Genomic DNA, 18,569 nt, shown 5'->3' with positions numbered 1-18,569 from the left:
TCCTTTGTCTTTTGGTACGCTTGCCTCAGCTCCTTAACTTTCATGCGGCACTGCTGTGTCCCCCTGTTGTAGCCTCTCTCCAATATGCCCTGTAAGATTTTGGCAAATATATTTGCATTTCTTCTTTTTGATTGGAGTTCTGCCTGCACAGATGCTTCTCCCCATACAGCAATCAGATCCAGTGTCTCCCTTTTGGTCCATGCTGCAGCTTATTTGCAATTCTGGGGGGAGTGTATGGTCACCTGTGCTGCTGAGTTTGCCACGCTGACCAAACAGGAAATGAAATTCAAAAGTTCCCGGGGCTTTTCCTGTGTACCTGGCTAGTGCATCGGAATTCGAAGTGCTGTCCAGAGCGGTCACAACTGTCGATTTGCGTCCGCACTACCCCAAATTTGACCCAGCAAGGTCGATTTTCGTGCTTCTCCCCTTCCCGGGGAGAAGTACAGAAGTTGATTTTAAGAGCCCTTTAAATCGACGGAATGGGGTTGGTTGTATGGACGCATTCATTTTAAAATACACCTAACACAGCTAAATTCAACCAAACCCTGTTGTGTAGACTAGGCCTTAGTCTTCTAAATTTTATCTTGCATAAATTAATTCTCTTATATTTTCTAAATTCCCTGTAATAATTCCCATGTTAATTGTGTAAGTGACAGAAACGTCGTTTTCTCTCATCCTCATCCCTTGGAAGCATATTAAAGAAAGAGTGGAACATAGGGCCATCTAAAGGAAGAGTCCAGATGGATTTTTTTAAAACTTCTGAATGGTTTTTGCTCTACATTAATCCGTGTTTATTTATATATATATAAAAACACTGTAGTTGCAGGGTGAAGTCTTCAAAGTCAGAAAAGAAAAAAAGTTATATGCATACAGTCTAATGATATAATCACAAACTATTTCTATGGGACCCCTATCTCCTTCAGTGTACAATCTGGACAGGAATGATGGAGGAAGTTATAGCTCACTCATTAACAACATTGATAAGAATCAATTTAGTACCTTTTATAGCCTCTTCAAAAGAACAAGGCTGTGCTGGGCTGGAGATTTCTTTCTTCACATTAATATTCAGAGTACCAGCTGTTGAGACAAAAGACATTGCTGAATGTCAGGTATGTTGAAAGCATTGTCACAAGAAATGGCAACTTACTTTACAGTAACTGTGGTTCTTCAAGAGGTTTTACCCATATATATTCCACTTTTGGTGTGCATGTTCCCAATGCACTTGAGTTCAGATTCTTTTGGCCACTGATGTCCATTGCAGGCCATACTGGCACTTTGCGTGTCTTACTGCCTCTAACTGAGGGCATAAAGGGCAGGCTACCCCAATCACCTCTCCATTCCTTCACCAATATAGAACCCATATCTCTTCTGTCTCCTTGGTAGCACGGAAAGAGGGCAGGTTGTGGAATAGATATGGACAACACATCTCAAAGAGCCAAAGTTACTGTTCGGTAAATAATTGTTTCTTCTTTGAGTGCTTGTCCATATATATTCCACTATTGGAGACTCAATCAATAACCTAGATGACAAAGGAGGTGGGTGCGAAGAATCTACCTAAAAAAATTATTTCAAGAAAGCCCTACCAAAATGAGCCTCAGATCTTGACGCTTCCACTGTGTAGTTATGCTGGATAAACATATGCATCAAACACCACACAGCTTCCCTACATGTGTCTCTAATTTTTCTCTACCCCATCCTGATTGTGCCTCACACTCCCCCTCACCATGTCTCTCTCTCTCTCTCTCTAAGACCAGGTGCCCTCTTTTAAACATCAGCTGGGGTGAATGGACCAGTCACAGGTGCACTGGCCCTGCTCTCACTTAAAGTGTCAAAGTCACCCTGTGACATACCCTCATAAGACTTTTAAAAAAAATGTAGCAACTGTATGGTGTGAAAAATGTGAAATACACATGAACTGATGAGCAGAAAGTTGAGATGCATACTAGGATCTGTCCATCTCTGAGATACCACATCTGGCTGGGGAGGCAACTGCACTGGAAGTTGGATGGAGATATTCTTCTGGTCTGAGAACCAGAATTGCCTCAGCGATGCCTGAACTACCATGACTATTCTGGCTCAATCCTGCCTGAGCTTCACGAAAACTCTTGGGATCAACAGAATTGGAGGGTAAGCATACATCCGTTCCGGAGAGCAGGGGATCAGAAATGCATCAGACAGGTATGCCAGACTTGGTCCTCCTCTGGAGCAGAGCTTTTGACACTTCGTTTTCTTTGGTGGCAAAGAGGTCTACGACTGGGTGACTCCACTTGATGAATGTCTTGGATTTTAGTGTCCTTCACTGACCATTCATGGTCACTTGCAAATAGTCTGCTGAGATCTGCCAGCATATTCTGTAATCCTGATAAGTATTTCTGTCAGACTCATACAGAAGTTCCACAGATGTACAGATTCATGACAAAGAATCTGCTCCCCTTTGTTTGCTTATATAAAACATTACTGAAGTGTTGTCTGTTAGGAATTGACTTATTCAGCCTTTTAGAACTTAAATCGTGCGTGCCTGATGAATGGCGCTTAGCTACAAGATATTTATGTGAAGCCACGCTTCCTGAGGAGTCCATATGCCCCATGTCTGAAGATTGTCGTAAGTGGACTTCCCATCCCAATGTGAAGGCATCTATCACCAATGTCTTTGATGGTAATTGTGGAGAGGACACTTGCAAACTTTGAGAGTCTTTCCACCAGCTTAATGACAAGAGGATTTCTGGGGGAACGTGCACTGACATATCCAAAACTGCTTGTCGGATATTCAGACTTCAACCACCCTTGTATGCAAAGGTGGTGAAGTCTGGCAGGCTCACCTATGTACGCGTAGGAGGTTTTGTGTCCCAAAAGTCAGAAAAATTCTTACACTGGTTTTGCGATTAATTTGTAGGTGGGCGGATAGATCTACCATAGCTTGGAATCCTTGTTGGAACAAATGGGCCATTGCTGGAGTCCAAAACCACACCTATAACTTATCTTTTGAGTAGGAGTTCGTACTGACTTCTCTGATTACTTAGTCTCAGGAAGGCAAGGAGTTGCAAAGTCAGTTACCTGTTGATACGACTTCCTGCAAATGAGCCAGTCATGTAAACAGGGATGAATCTGAACTCCTTGTTTCTTGACGTAAGCTAGATATTTCATGAATACTCTCCGTGCTGTCAATAGGCTGAATAGTAGCAGCCTGTATTGGTAGTGGGACTTCATTCATCATACATGTAGGAAGTGCTATAGGTAAATAAGCAACCTGAAGGTTGAGAGCTGCATACAAAGTTGCGTAGATCTAGGGTTGGAATAAATAAAGCCAGAACTACCATCCTGAATTTAAGCTTGCAAATGAAGGGGTTCAGTTGTCTCAGATCTAGAATAGGGCACCAGCCCATTTCTTTTGGGGAATCAAAGTCATGAAAGCAAAATCCCTTCCCCCTGTGTTTTAGAGGAAATTCTTCAACTTCTCTAAGATTGAGAAGTGATTGTACCTCACAATGTGACATGTTCGCATGAGGGGGTCCCTGAAAAGAATGGGGAAGGTGTGTGTGTGTGAGGTTAGGGAGGATCTGTAACTGAATGGAATAGCCTCCCTATAGGATTTCCAGGATCCAATCGTCCATAGTGATGATGCTCCAGAGCTAAATTCCCTCTAAGCTGCATGGCTGCGCAGCAGGCTATCAAGGGCTGCGCAGACAAGGAGAGGCGCCTCTCCCCCAGCCCCAGTGCTGCCAAGGCCAGAGAGAGGCGCATCTCCCCCGACCCCGGGCTGCTGTGGTGAGAGAGGGCTGGGGGGAGTCTTCTCTCTCTGCCACAGCCCTGGGGCAGCCTGCACCCCAAACCCGCAATCCCTGGCCCCACCCCAGAGCCCTCACCTCCTACATCTCAACTCTCTGGCCCTGAGCCCCCTCCCAGAACCCAAACCCTTCATCCCCAGCCCTCACCCCCCATACTCCAAACCTCTGCCCCGGCCCTGAATCCCCTCCCACACTCTGAACCCGTGGGCCCCACCCCAGCCACGCACCACCTCCATATTGGTTCAGATAACAAAATTAATTCTGTACATGGATGTAAAATATTAGAGGGTACATTGCTCCAGACCACAAGAAAATGAAATATATGATTCCTAAAATGAAGGGAACAAACAGGAAAAGCCAACAGAATTTGTACGTTACTCCTGACCAAAAGTCAAATCTACTGCTTTAATGATGATGAATGCTGTAGCACAGACATGGTACTGCATGCAGATGACTTCCTCATGTGGAATTTTTCATGCTTTCCAAGTGATTCAGGTTGCCTAAATTGGGTATAGAATGATTTCCTTTACTGTTGTTGAGGCTCATAGAGCTTCCACTTTGATGCAGCAGTATGGACTCCTAAAGAACTCAACGTGGCCAGAAAGTCCTTCAGACAGTGAGAAGTTTTGTCTATTTTCATACTGAAAGGTTCACATCCCTCAAATGGAAGAGCCTCAGTTTTAACTCTTTATGGGTCACTGATGACTGGAGTACATCTCCTAATAGCAACTGAGGTAGTCATGGATCTAAAAGCCATATCCACAGTACCAAGAGCTGCCTGGAGGAATATACACACCAAAAGTTGACCTTTGGCTATCAAGGACTTAAACTACTCTTATCTTGGGGAAGCTTGTCTGCAAATTTGAGTATGGAATCCCAATTCAAATAACCATACTTCATCAACAGGGCCTGGTAATTGGTGATTCTCATCTGGGGACTGTACATAGGATACATTTTCCAGGCAAATATATCTAATTTCTTGGGTTCCTTGTCTCTTGGTGTTGCTTTCTCTTGATTTTGTCTCAACCTCTCATTCACTGCTGTAATAACCAATAACACTGGTGTGAAATGTCTATAAAATTGCTCAAAGCCCTGGGAAGGCACTTGAGCAACAATCTGTTCTTTTTGATGTTGGTGTCAAATAAGCAGGTATCTGCCAGAGCAATTTGGCTGGCTATAGAAGTCCCTTGTTGATGGGCATTGCAAGATGTCAGGATTGTGCATGATTTTTCCTGGACCACCTCAGCTGGAATTTCCAATGTGCCAGGCATTCTGCGCTGCAAGTCCTGGAATGTCTTGAAAGTCATCTGGGGTTGAGGTAGATGATGAAGATACCACAGACGGATGAGGATGAGGATGAGAGGGGAGCCAGGATAGGGTAGTCCTCTACTTGTAACTCCTCATCAGAGCCTTGAGCAGACTGTTCAGCTGGCAGAGGAGCAGAACAGGCTGGTTGTAACCCCTGCCACCCCAAGAGATGATGGTAAAGGGGATCTAGCCCTGGATTGGGATGGATGCAGACAATGGTGTTCTACAGTGATGTATCCCTCATGGAGCCCAATAGAACCAAGGATAGTGGTATGCACAAGGAGCAGATGGCTGGGGAGAAAAGGAGAGCTACCACGGAGTACTATCTTTCCTAGAAGAATAAGGAGTACTTTTGGCACTTTAGAGACTAACGAATTTATTTGAGCATAAGCTTTTGTGGGCTAAAACCCACTTCATCAGATGCATGCAGTGGAAAATACAGTAGGAAGACACACACACACAGAACATGAAAAGATGGGGGTTGCCATACCAACTCTAACAAGACAAATCAATTAAGGTGGGCTATTATCAGCAGGAGAAAAAAAAACTTTTGTAGTGATAATCAGGATGGCCCATTTCAAACAGTTGACAAGAAGGTGAGAGTAACAGTAGGGGGGAAAATTAGCATGGGGAAATAGTTTTTAGTTTGTGTAATGACCCATCCACTCCCAGTCTTTATTCAAGCCTAATTTGATGGTGTCCAGTTTGCAAATTAATTCCAGTTCTGCAGTTTCTCGTTGGAGTCTGTTTTTGAAGTTTTTTTGTTGAAAAATTGCCACTTTTAGGTCTGTAATTGAGTGTCCAGGGAGGCTGAAGTGTTCTCTGACTGGTTTTTGCATGTTCTAATTCTTGATGTCTGATTTGTGTCCATTTATTCTTCTGCACAGAGACTGTCCGGTTTGGCCAATGTACGTGGCAGAGGGGCACTGTTGGCACAGTAATCTGGAAAGGTTGAGAGCCACTAGTCTAGGGTAATGAAACTCCCTCTTAGATGCATACTGACCGGAATACCTAGACTCCATGGCACACACTAGTGAAACCTCCCTTTTGCCACATCACTGTAGTGCTCATGGCATAGACATGTCTCAACACTAATTAGCAACTAACTGCTATGTACCTATCTTTTTACAGCCATGTACAAACAATGGGTAAACTGCACAGTGAGTGAAGCAGCTCAGACATCACACGGCTTCCTGGCACGGGAGAAGAAACTGCGGCAGCTGGAGTCACTGTGCCCTTTATGCCCTCAGTTGGAGGTAAGAGGACACACAGGGTGCAGATGCGGCCCCCAGCAAATACTGCTGGCCAAAAGAATACGAACTTCAGTGCACTAAACAAGGGTATATGGGCGTAAATTGCAGCAAAGGCAGTGTAGGTTGAACATTAGGAAAAATGTCCTAACTGTCAGGGTGGTTAAGCTCTGTAATAAATTACCTATGTAGATTATGGAATCTCTATCAGTTGAGATTTTTAAAAGCAGAGGTTAGATAAAACACCTGTCAGGGAGGGTCTAGACAATACTCAGTCCTTCCATAAGTGCAGTAGCCAGTCCTATGATTCTATGTGTACAGGCGCTCAAAAAAGAACCCATACAAAATACACAACACACATTAGTTACATATTTCCAGGTCAAATAGGTCCTCATAAAATACATCAGTTTAACAATCATTCAGTAATTCACTTCTATCACTGGAGGCCAGAAAACCATCAGGATAAATTCAGGAGAAAAATGTTCACTTACATCTCCTGACAAGATTACATCTTCTAATACAGATACCAAAGTAAGTAAGTGAAAAATAAGGGAAAAAAGTCTTTGAGTCATGCAAATGCTCCTGGAACCCTCTCCCCCATAATAAAAACAGATGGTGTACCATGAATACCAGTATGATATTGGTAAACACATTTTACAACACACATATGAAATACAGTTTTTGTGGAGCTGAATACAGATATTCTATGAATGCACCATCTCCGAACAGAAGACTCCCTTTGGGTCACTGGGCCAAAGACCTGAATGCTAGGCTGTACCCCACAAGCTCATTATAAACTTTGTGTGATCATTAATATTTTACCAAAATTACTTTAGACATTCAATATAGGGAATAAACTTCTAGCTCTCTTCTCTCACAAGCAGATGATGTAAAGCTATCTGTCCATTCTACTGACAGCCATGTTGTATACAAGTAACCATAGGTAGACCATGCATTGGGATTTTCAAAAGGAGCCTAAGGGAGTCAAGTGTCGAACTCCCCTGAGTTTTATTTAGAGTATCTCAGCCTACGGACTACAAATAGCTGCACTGAAGGTTTTCACCATCGCAAAGCTTTTATGTCTTTTTAACAGGTTTACAGTATATAATCTCTCAGGCATTTGCAATTAATGTATAACTCCAATATCTAGCTGCCGCTTTCAACATTTCTCTAATCTTAATGTTTCAGGTAGACCATATTCATGAGAGTTCTCCTTGAATTCCTTTGCTCTGCAGAAATAGCAATGAGAGATATAGGACAACAAGACATCAGGTTCTTATTATATTCTCATTTTGGAGCATGGAGAATGACACACAAAAGTCCTTATGTATCAAGGTAAGAGTACATCCATAGTGATGACCTGTTATTGAATCTATTACATCTTTCCTTGCCCCCACCCTGATAGACAGAAAACAGAAGATGAGACTCACACAGCTGATCAAATATATATAGCACTAAAATGAAGAGCTGTAGGTTTAGTATTTAAAATAATCATTAACTAGCATTTCAGAGGAATTTTGTATCTAAAGACTATGTTACAAGCCTGGGAATACCAACAGACAAATGAGCCCCATATTCACTCCTTATGCAGGCACAATTTTCTGTGCACACACCTGTGTGAACCCTGTTATGGTAGCAATTTTCTGTCCATTGCAAAATTTGTCCAAATGGAATTTGCACATTAAAATTCTACCACCAGCATGCAGTTATTACTGCACTGAGTACATGCAACATGTGGGAAGTGCAGTTGAAGCCTCACTGAAAAAGAGATCCAATATGTGTAAGTCTGGGAATGAGGCCAAGTTTATACTACCAGCCGGATTGGCGGGTAGTGATAGATCTTTCGGGGATCGATGTATCGCATCTAGTGTAGACACGATAAATCGATCCCAAATCGCTCTGCTGTCGACTCCAGAACTCCACCACGGCGAGAGGCGGAAGCGGAGTCAACGGGGGAGCAGTGATCCCGCGCCGCAAGGACGCGAAGTAGGTGATTCTAAGTTGATCTAAGATACGTCAACTTCAGCTACGCTATTCTCGTAGCTGAAGTTGTGTATCTTAGATTGATCTCCCCCTCCCTCCTAGTGTAGACGAGGCCTAAGAGAAATTGTTACTATACCTCTCTAGAGGTACTTCCTTACAGTCACAGGCTCGTACAGTGGTGCTAACAGAGCCTGCACAACTCTTCCGTTCATCCTTTGTTTTATGCTGACTGTGCTTCTGCTCTATGTATTCAACTGCAGCTATGCAGAACTTTTCATTGCCCTTTTTGCCATTACATAGGAGATCCCCTTGCCTGACAGCTTGACCTCCCCGCATAAACAGAAGTAAATAAAATCACATCCCCTATGAGTACTATTAAGTTGCGTATCTTATCTCTGCAGTGTAAGAGCCTCACAATGTATCGGTCATATTAGTGAATTATGGGGCATCAGTCACATAAAACAAATTTACATCTTATTCCCAGCCTAAGATAGTCAATATAGTTTTCAAGTTAAAAATAAAAAAAGAATTAGCAGTGTACTTGTAAAGTTTCATTTTCATTTCTAAATTGAACAAGCAAGCTGGTTACTGTATTAGAGATTGTGGCATCAAAAAACAGAATATATTTGTATGATTTGCACCCTTGGGTCTTTCTACACAGAATGCTTGGTGCTATTTATTTTGCTATATCTTCCACTGCAAACACCTGTACTTTCACTTGCCCTACAGCTTGGGTTCTTCCTTGTTTGAACTTATATAAACCTGAAATTGATACTACTATGTGAAAGCAGCAGCCTGTATCTGGCTGGGATTCCCTTGCTACATACCGTAACAAGGATGGAAGTTAACCCTTCAGACCTCATTTCTTGACAGAGCGGATTTTGCTAACAAGAGGCGCTCCCAGAATATTAATATTTCCGACGTTGATATAACAAGTAACTAGAGAAATGTTGATAACCTGCAATATCAAAGTTTACTGGGACTGAAGAAAAACATTTTGATAGTTGGTGAAATATTACACAGTCTACGAGAAAACAAAAGCCTTATATTTTATTTTAGAGCAGTGAGGAAACATTTGCTCCCTAATTCTTCCTCAAGCCCCTTTCCCTCTACAGTTGCCTGTCCACCATGTGTAGTGTCTCCTCATCCTTTGCAAGCCTTTTCACCACAACTAATACAATTGCGATTTGACTTCATTCTGTGTTTAGCCTCCTGTTCAGAGATGAATTTTAGGACTCAGGATCCAGGGTGTAGACAGCTGAGCTAACTATTTGCTTTCATGACATCTCTAAGGGTGGCTCTTCCAGTACTCGAAAGTACACATCCCCGTCTTTATTGCAATCATGAGTGTTACTGTCCCTCCCTATATTAGGGTCTGGGGCACAGAAGAGTCCTCAGCTGAGGGAAGGAACCAGGAGCCTTTCAAAGTGCTTTGGCCAGTAGAGGAACTGTCATGCTGGTGACTCAAAACATTCTTCCTAGAATACCTTGAAATTTCAGAAGGTTGTTTAAGCACCCATAGGTACCACTTTATCAAAGAAGAAATGTCATTGTAATGGTATATTATTGCTGAGCACGTATGTTTGTTGAAAAGCCTATTACCCAACTTCACACAGCTGCTACCCTTGTTAGCCCCTTTCTCTCTGCTTCAATATTCAGAAATTAAAATCAGAAAAGACCTTGCAGGCAATTTTGTCCATTCCCATCCCTCATTTCTTCACTTTACGTACATGTATCTGGAGTGTATGTAAATGACTGCACATCATGTGATCTTCCAGCATTGGTCACCACATATATCCCCACAGAAACAGAAGAGGTTATTTTCTGGTCATGATATGGTGGCACCGTCACAATAAGATGATTCTGTATTGCCGAGAGAGAGAGAGAGTTCATATTAGAAAGATTTCTTCATTATTTTAATTGCAATTTAAAAGGTAACTATTATCCATACAAAGAAAGCCAAATCAAATTAAAAAATGGACTAGCACAAACCCTAACAAATACATTCTAGTAAAACAAAACCTGTAAGAAGTGCGGAGTAGACTGGGGGAAGGTGGTGAAGCTGTGCTTCTTTTAAAAGAAATGGACAACCATGTTGAGCTGAAAAGGGCACTGGAATGTTCTGCCTATACAGAGCTTATTTGTAACATATAGTGTAAATGGGGAGGGCGGGGCGGGGGGGGGGGGGAGAAGAGTGGGAAAGACATACACATACCCTTGAACTCCGGCCCTGATTCAGCAAAGCACTTACGTATGTGCTTAACTTTAAAACATTTGCTTAAATACCACTGAAATCAAAGAGAATTAAGTACATGTTTAAGTACTTTGTTGAATAGGGCCTCTGTACTCAATATGAGCAGAGAGGTTCAGGTTCCGGCATCTCAGGCAAAGAGAACCTGAGTACAAGAGTCCAGTACATCTCCTGAATTCAAGATATTTACTATTTCATATGTAGTGGCAAGTTATGTAAACACAGAAGATATGAAAAAGATAAAAGGACATCCACTTTGAAAGACAAGACAAGGGGCAGAAGAGTCAAAGGGCTGCTTAATTCTGTTCTGCAGAATTCACTTGTACTTTCCTCTAGTCCCTTTTATTCTGCAGCATTACAAGAGTTTTACGGTAATTTTTGCATGGAAGGTTTCAGTCATTTCTATCACCTACCCTTTAAAGATAATGTATTACGCATTGGGCTATGTGAATGCAGCAAAAAAGTCCTTGTAAATAAAGCCTCCCAGTTCAGTTCCCTAGTATTTGAAATTCTTTTTATTCAAGGACATTTGAATGAGTATTTGCAAGAATGTTCACAGAAAGCAAAAGTGTCACAAATAAATATTCGCTGGAGTATTCACACCAGATGTGCTTTTGCAGCCATTTGGAAAAGCTCTTTTAATTCGCACAAAAAATTCAAACAATTACAGACAACAAAGAAATGTGTAAACATCTCAACTTATTTGCAAATAGTTCATGAACAAAAAAGTACTGCTGTTAAATACATAGGGTAGACCTATGTATTTAACATATGACATAGGTCAGACCTATGAATAGCAAACAGACATCAGCAGATGCAATCATGAACAATCCACAGAACAACTTTTGTTCCCAAACTATCTGTCCAACCATTAGAAATAAGAAACTGGTAAAAACTGTGTTTGTGGGCAATTTACCAACAGAAAAAAATGACCAGCTCCAGTCAGCACTGTTTGCAATATGAATTCAGCCTACAAGCCACCTAACTGTGTGCAAAGATTAAGTCAGTTACTGGGGAACGTGTCACTAAACAAGGAAAAATTTAGCCAGACACAAAGAGCACAGAGAAAATACAGTGCATTTCCTCCACTGATAACACAATAACTCCACAGGTGAAAGTCATGGGCAAAATTTTAGATCCTTCCTTTTAACTATGTTATATGTACTATAACCTTTTACCAACTATTACATAAGGATTCTCCTTCACTGGCTTAACTGTGAAGTTCCACTCTGAGAAGAGAGTATAGCGAAGTAGCACCATTTTACTCACATATAGGTTCCCTGTATTTTCTGCTTATTATTTGTGTGTTAACACAGAAAACCTGTTCTACGAGCTGTGCAAGTTATTTCTGTTCGCCTTGCACAGCCAGCAAGAGCAGATTTCGAGTCATTACACATTTTCATGCATTGTTTACTAAGTTCCCCTTCTATTTAGTGTTTTATACCACATAGCCATCATTGTGGTATCTAAGTGTCCAATTACAAAACCAACTTACATTTATGCAAACCCACTAACAACAATGGGGTTGCTTTGGTGTCACTAAGGGCATAATTTGGTGGCTGTAACCTTTAGTCTCCTTATAACACACCATAAAGGAAGATATTCAGTTCCACTTTCAGATCCTAGATTAATTGCCAGTGCCACAAACTCGGAGGGGGGGGGGGAAACCCACTTAATTTTACTTGCAAATGTAGCCTGATCTGGAGTCAATAAGAGAAATAACTTGCACGTTCACAATGCTATTTTCATTGTCAATTTTCAGACAAGAACTATACCTTAAATTCTGTTTTTGACATCAGTTTGTTTAAAATTTCAAAGACGTCATTCCATAACATTTCTTTAGATTGCTAGGGATAATAAATAATATTCTTTCCTTCTAAAACCAGTTTAGAAATCCCCTACAGCCAAGTCTGAATAAAACAACACTTGCATTCTAAGTGGGTTTACACATCACACAGTGGGGCCTTCTGCAAATCACCCCTTAGCTTTCACCTCAGTGAGCCTTTAGTTAGGTTTTTATATAGTAGCTTCTTCATTTATTCTATTTGAGGGTGTGTGTAGGGCTGTGTGCTTTATTGTAAAACTGAACACACCTAGAGCCATAGGTAGTCCCGTTTTACAGAAATGGAAATAGATTTTAAAAAGACTAGTAGGATAGGGAACCAAGTGAGGAATATAACATCCTTGGGAAAGGGATATGGAATACCTCGTAGAAATATCCTTGGAAAGCAACAATCCCAATGAGAGCTTTTTTTTTTTTTTAAACACACACACTAGTTGGGGTGGAAAGGAACTCCCACCAAAGAAGAGATTCTCTATATCATGGAGCTTTGCCTTCTTGCGCTCTCTCTCTCTCTGGGCTTAGTATTTTCCCTTTCTAAGGGGGGCAGCTAAGTTAAACATGTTTCTGTACCTTCTTTAGGCTGTTTTTCAATCTTAAAACTGACTATCTGCCTTACTACTTGTGAGTTGGCCAAGATATAACCAGATGCTCAATTTTGACAGACAGATGCTTTCTTTGTTAAAAAATTATTACTCCATTAAGTGCAAAAAGCTATGTTAAGGGAATATTAAAGTTGGAAGACTACATGGACAAAAAAGTCAAGTAGTAAGTAAAATAAGTTATGTAAAATTATAGATTGTGCATGTGATAAACACATTGTTTTTCCTTAATTTTTTTTATTTTTCCCTCAAAGTTAGCTAAGTATTATTCTTTACTTGTAGTGCTGACTGAAAATGGAATTTCAGAGTAGAATATTTTTCTTAACATTAACAATCAACACAAAACTATCATGCTTCCAGTATATAGTATGTGAAATCATACTAGACACAATTTCCTTAATTATATTCTTTGCATTGTATGTGTGAAGAGCAAGCCTTCCTGGTCTCTACTGGCCAAGACAATGAGAACAAAGCTAAGAATCAAGCTTTTGTCTTGAGTGATGATGCAGGAACATTTTCAGATATTTGTATTCAATGTATGAGTAAGTACCTGATGAAATAATTCCATGTCTATTTCAGCTTCTGCTTTCCAAGAGTTTTCATCTGATTGAAAGTAAAAAAAAAAAATATATTATAACTTTTATTGCGCATTTATACAAAACTAAAATATTGTTTTGGTGTCTTCAATAGAGTTGCTATAGTATTTGATGCTTCATTAGCTCTTAAGAAGTGGAACAAAACCAAGTAGTAGGATTTTAAACCCAAACATGTCCTCCTTTCCTCCGCCCAAGCCCCTGTATTTTTCACACTGACCAGAAATATTCTCTTGGAAGATCACTTTTGTTCCCTTAAGAAAGTTCTTGCCAATCAGAAAGACTTCCTCTTCCCCCTTCACTGAACAGCTGTGCAGACTTTTCTTGAGGATCTCTGGCACACCAGCTGGTTGAGCTACAATTGGAAAGACGAGCAGTTTAAAATAGAAAGGAACACTAATACCTTTGACAAAAAGGTATTTTCTTTTACATAATTTCAAGCAAAGATCAAAATCATTCCAAACCTCTGCCTGTACTTACACAACAAATAACAGAAGTTAGCATGAAACTTAGAAACTATTTGTTTCCAATATTTCATTTCACATGGTAAAACAGTTATGACCTGTAAATTCTCCATTTGGGTGATATGTACCCCAAAATCACTAACAAATTATGCACATCCCTTTTCTCATGAAGAGGTGTGTCTATAACTCTCAGAGAGGAAATCATAGAATCATAGAAGCTTAGGGATGGAAGAGACCTCAGGAGGTCATCTAGTCCAATCTCCTGCTCAAAGCAGGAACAACCCCAACTAAATCATCCCAACCAGGGCTTTGTCAAGCTGGGCTTTAAAAACCTCTAAGGATGGAGATTCCACCACCTCCCTGGGTAACCCATTTCAGTGTTTCACCACCCTCCTAGTGAAATAGTTTTTCCTAAAATCCAAACTAGACCTCCCCCACTGCAACTTGAGACCATTGCTCCTTGTTCTGTCATCTGCTACCACTGAGAACAGCCTAGCTCCATCCTCTTTGAAGGCTGCTATCAAATCCCCCCTCACTCTTCTCTTCCAGAGACTAAACAAGCCCAGTTCCCTCAGCCTCTCCACATGTGCCCCAACCCCCTAATCATTTTCGTTGCCCTCTGGGTGAAGACGATTGCAAGGAATGGCACAAACTGAGATAGCTACAGTAATTAAGTGCAGGTGTCATTAGTGCAACCAGCGCAAACCATTAGTCTTACAGTAAAAGAGACAATATCAACTTATTTTTAATTGACTAGTTTTTAAAAATTCCACTTTCGGTTTAAAATTCCAGTATGGTCTGATTTAAATACAAACAAACATTAATATCTTTTGTAAGGCGCTTTCTGCTTCTCTAGTTATCAGCATCTCTTTAGCAAGAGAAAAACCGAGTAATTATCTGACCATATATGGAAGTATTTCATCTGATTATACAAAATGTGTCTCCAAATGCACAAAGTAAACAAATTGGAAAAAAAATTGTGCTATTCTAGTCAACTATAGGAGTCTTAAGTAAAGTGAGTACAACTTTTTCCATGCAAAAATATTATTTTCAAGTTGTTAATGTCCCTTTAAGGTCATAACAGTTATCTAATGATCCACTAATATATAAGCATGTTATTCATTTGGACATAAAGCAAAACTATTGCTGAAGCTGATCATCTATTTGTAGTTTAGAAGCAGCAAAAAGATTCTGCATTGCCTGAACTACAAAGGAGTAATCAAACAATATTGTTTTGATCTATGCAAGCAGATCCACAAGCAAATCTAAAAATCTACAGGCACAACTCAGAGACAGCCCAAAATAGCATGTTCAAGTCCAAAATAGCATGTTCAAGTTCAAGTTTTCTGTGACAAAGCTTACTAGTTCTGTGACACTGAAGCCATAGCAGATTTCAGTAAAACCTTATGACCTCCAGAGCTAAAACCTCATGACTTCCAGAGCTAAAAGTGTGAACTGCTAAAGCTTTGTAGCCAAGGGCTGCAACAACTCATATCCTCTGTGAATCAGCACAGAGGAGGACTCAAACACACACTCACCAATGAGTTACAATTACACAGGCCCTCAGTTCTCTGTGAATCAGAAGCCACTGGCAACATATATTAATGTACATATTAAATTTTGTCCTTGCTGTGATTTATTTCTATATTCTCAGACCATTTATCAGATAAGATTGTACCCTCATTAAATAAAAAATGGAGCGTCACCCGGGGCAGTGAATGTGCCTACTTGCGCGTGCCTTCTATAGTGCCAAGGACACTGCTGGCGCTATGACAGATATACCAGCAGCTTCCAGCTACCCAGCCCTACACAACTGAAGGACAACATTTTTAAGCTTTATATTAAGAAATGAAAGAACATACAAGTGCAGTAAAAGGTACACTGCAAACAAGTCACATTGTTAACATACCGGAAGAACAGGTTTATAAGCAAAAAGTAACTCAATATAAGTTATATGCCACTATTAATCCTGTATGTTCATTAGTGCTACTTGGTAGGCTAAAGGCTAAGAGTAGCAGTGCTTCTATTAAAGGGAAAGGGGAGAAAAACAGGAAAATGAAATTAGGTTACAGGCTTCATGCCAAAAACAAGGAAACGTTCTTCGTACTGAGTTTGTTTTTTCCATGGCATATCTGACCAATTATTTTGATGCACTTGTTTATAATACTACAGGTAAGTCTACAAAAGTCATTTTACATTGTATGTATGTAACTAAATTCGCATACAACTAGGTAATGGTAGTCTTTAAATAGTTAATATATTGGCATTAATGTAACTAATCAAATCTTTCTCCCTTTTCCCTATATATTTTGTATAGTTAAGACAAACTTTTGTTTTCATACAACATTAAGTTTATTTGCCATTTAAGAGACCTGAAGTACTTAGGATCTCAGACCTCCAAACACAATAAAAAGTTGTGGAGAGAGAATGAAACAAAAAGAAAAAAGGCAAAAACTTATGAAGGCTCTTACTCTCCAGGGTCCCAAAGCTCCTTTCATGCTGGGATGAAGGGAAGAAGCTCCCCTGATCCTCTTGCTACCACCTTTGGTGGTGGCTCCCGGGAGGGAGGGAGAGGTTGCACAAGGAATGGAGAATAAAAGACATCCCGCCATTCTAGTAATGCCATCTCTGGGACTGACTCCATATGGGGTAAGAGCCTCTAACCTTCTGCTGCAACCTTTGGTTTTGTCTCCCATACTGTTCAGTTAAATACAAATATTCAGCCCACACATGTGTTTTCAATGCCAAACAGAGCATTCTAACATTCAGTGGTAAAAAATAATAATTTTCCATTGTCTTAATCAGATGTGAACTAACTTCCAACCTGATGAACTGCTATAACTCTACAAAGCTGTTTACCCACTTCTACTCCTCAAAGCTGGGCGGTGACAACTACATTTACAATATAACAATGATGTTAACAGCCTGTAGCAGAAAAGGTTATTTCATTTTGTGATCAGCTCAAGGCAATGCGGTAAAAAATGTTTCAACTTTCAAAACCAGCACGTGGCTTAATTACAAATCAGGAAATTATAACTGAAAAAGGATTTTAAAGACCCCACAATGTTCCAAGGAAATTTCAACTCTAGGTTTAACAAGATTTTTGTGTTGGTGGATTTTTTTTGTTTTGTTTTTTTAACACAGACTATTATAGCTGGATTAAATGAAGCACAAAGACGTTTATAGATGACTTTCCCTGAGGCGACAGTGAGTCACAGTGATTTAAATCATATTAAAACCCAGCTTCCTCCGATTACAATTTTTACTTTGCTACTTACTGCATAAAATCGGAGAGGAAGGTGTCTGGAGCGTTAAAGTTGAGCCATCTTTCCGAGTGAGGTTAACACGAAATACCAATCTGGCACGGGTGCTTTTTTTCTTGGAACCAGCAATCCCTATTCGAGCTTCAACATCTGCATTTCTCAACTTCAGTATTCCTACACAATCAACCCTAGCAACACATAACATTTGAGTTAATAACCCAGTAGGACTTCCAAAACTACAGCTATAAAACTGACCAGAACCTGGAGTTCAGTAGGTTTACCATCTCAATAGATCTATTCAGATTTGTTTACCATGCAACAGAGTCAGAATTTTCTAAATGCAGTTAAGAGTCCAAAGCAGTTCATGTGCCTTAACACATGACAGGGCACTGAAATGGCATCTCTAAGGGAGTTATATCACCCTAGCCTCAACTCATCCCTGCCTGCTTTGTCCAGGAGATGATGAAGCAAGGAAAAAAGTAGTGAGAAACTATGAAGACTGCAAACCTACAGAACTTCAATTTATTCCATATTAACTCTGCCAGCCACTCAATTTGACTCTGCAGATCCCCACCCCTCACTCTTGGGAGACTGAAAAGCTAGTTCTGAAGGAGTAATGCAAACTAGGGACATGAAGAGCTACTTTACCAAAATTCTACCTCCACTCTAAGCTTCTTTGTCAAGACAGTAATGCCTTGGCTGAAAGCATGAAGAAACTTCATGTACTCACATGGTTGACTTACGGCTACTGGAATCTGGTGTGAGCAAATGTGCAGTGCCTAACACAAAGGGGTCCTGGTCCATGACTATGGCCCCTAGCTGCTAGAAGAATACAAATAAATAATAAGTGGTGGATGCATGTATGCCCTTAGTAAAAAGGACCCTATACATACCGGCAAGAGCTGGTACACCGTACTGGGGCAGCCCAGCTTCCCCAGGGGGCAATTTAAATTGTCTGGGGCTCCCAGCCCTCCATCCCCCCCATGGATCCCAATACAGGCACTGGGGAGGTGGAGGGCATGGGTGGTCATGGTGGTGCCCACAAATGACTGTACCAGGCTTGAGGGTCAGAACGAGGGTGCGATTGGGGAGATCCCGTTGGTGTAATGGTGGGCCACACTGTGAGGCCAGAGAAAGATAATCATCCTGGTCACTGCCTGACTCCTTGCTGGAAAAGGGTGGTGCTGACCAGGGTTCTGGGGGTAAATGGCCCAGATTTACCTGTAGTGA

The 18,569-nt window shown here is 40.8% G+C and overlaps 1 protein-coding gene across 4 annotated transcripts in view; it reads right to left on the bottom strand.

Moving 5' to 3' along the window:
* Positions 1-18,569, bottom strand: part of NFAT5 (nuclear factor of activated T cells 5) — a 146,280-nt gene that overhangs the window by 33,500 nt on the left and 94,211 nt on the right. For all 4 annotated transcript variants that reach the window (XM_048870695.2, XM_048870698.2, XM_048870697.2 and 1 more), the window contains 5 exons: positions 17,355-17,527; positions 13,833-13,967; positions 13,570-13,622; positions 10,057-10,189; positions 1,000-1,077 (listed from right to left, as the gene is read on the bottom strand). In XM_048870695.2, coding sequence (XP_048726652.1) covers positions 1,000-1,077; positions 10,057-10,189; positions 13,570-13,622; positions 13,833-13,967; positions 17,355-17,527 — 572 coding nt within the window. The remainder of the gene's footprint in view (positions 1-999; positions 1,078-10,056; positions 10,190-13,569; positions 13,623-13,832; positions 13,968-17,354; positions 17,528-18,569) is intronic.

This window comes from Caretta caretta, chromosome 12 (assembly GCF_965140235.1).
Source record: "Caretta caretta isolate rCarCar2 chromosome 12, rCarCar1.hap1, whole genome shotgun sequence".
NCBI lineage: Eukaryota > Metazoa > Chordata > Testudines > Cheloniidae > Caretta > Caretta caretta.
Note: the sequence above shows the minus strand (reverse complement) of the source record. Positions and strands in the feature narration are given on the sequence as shown.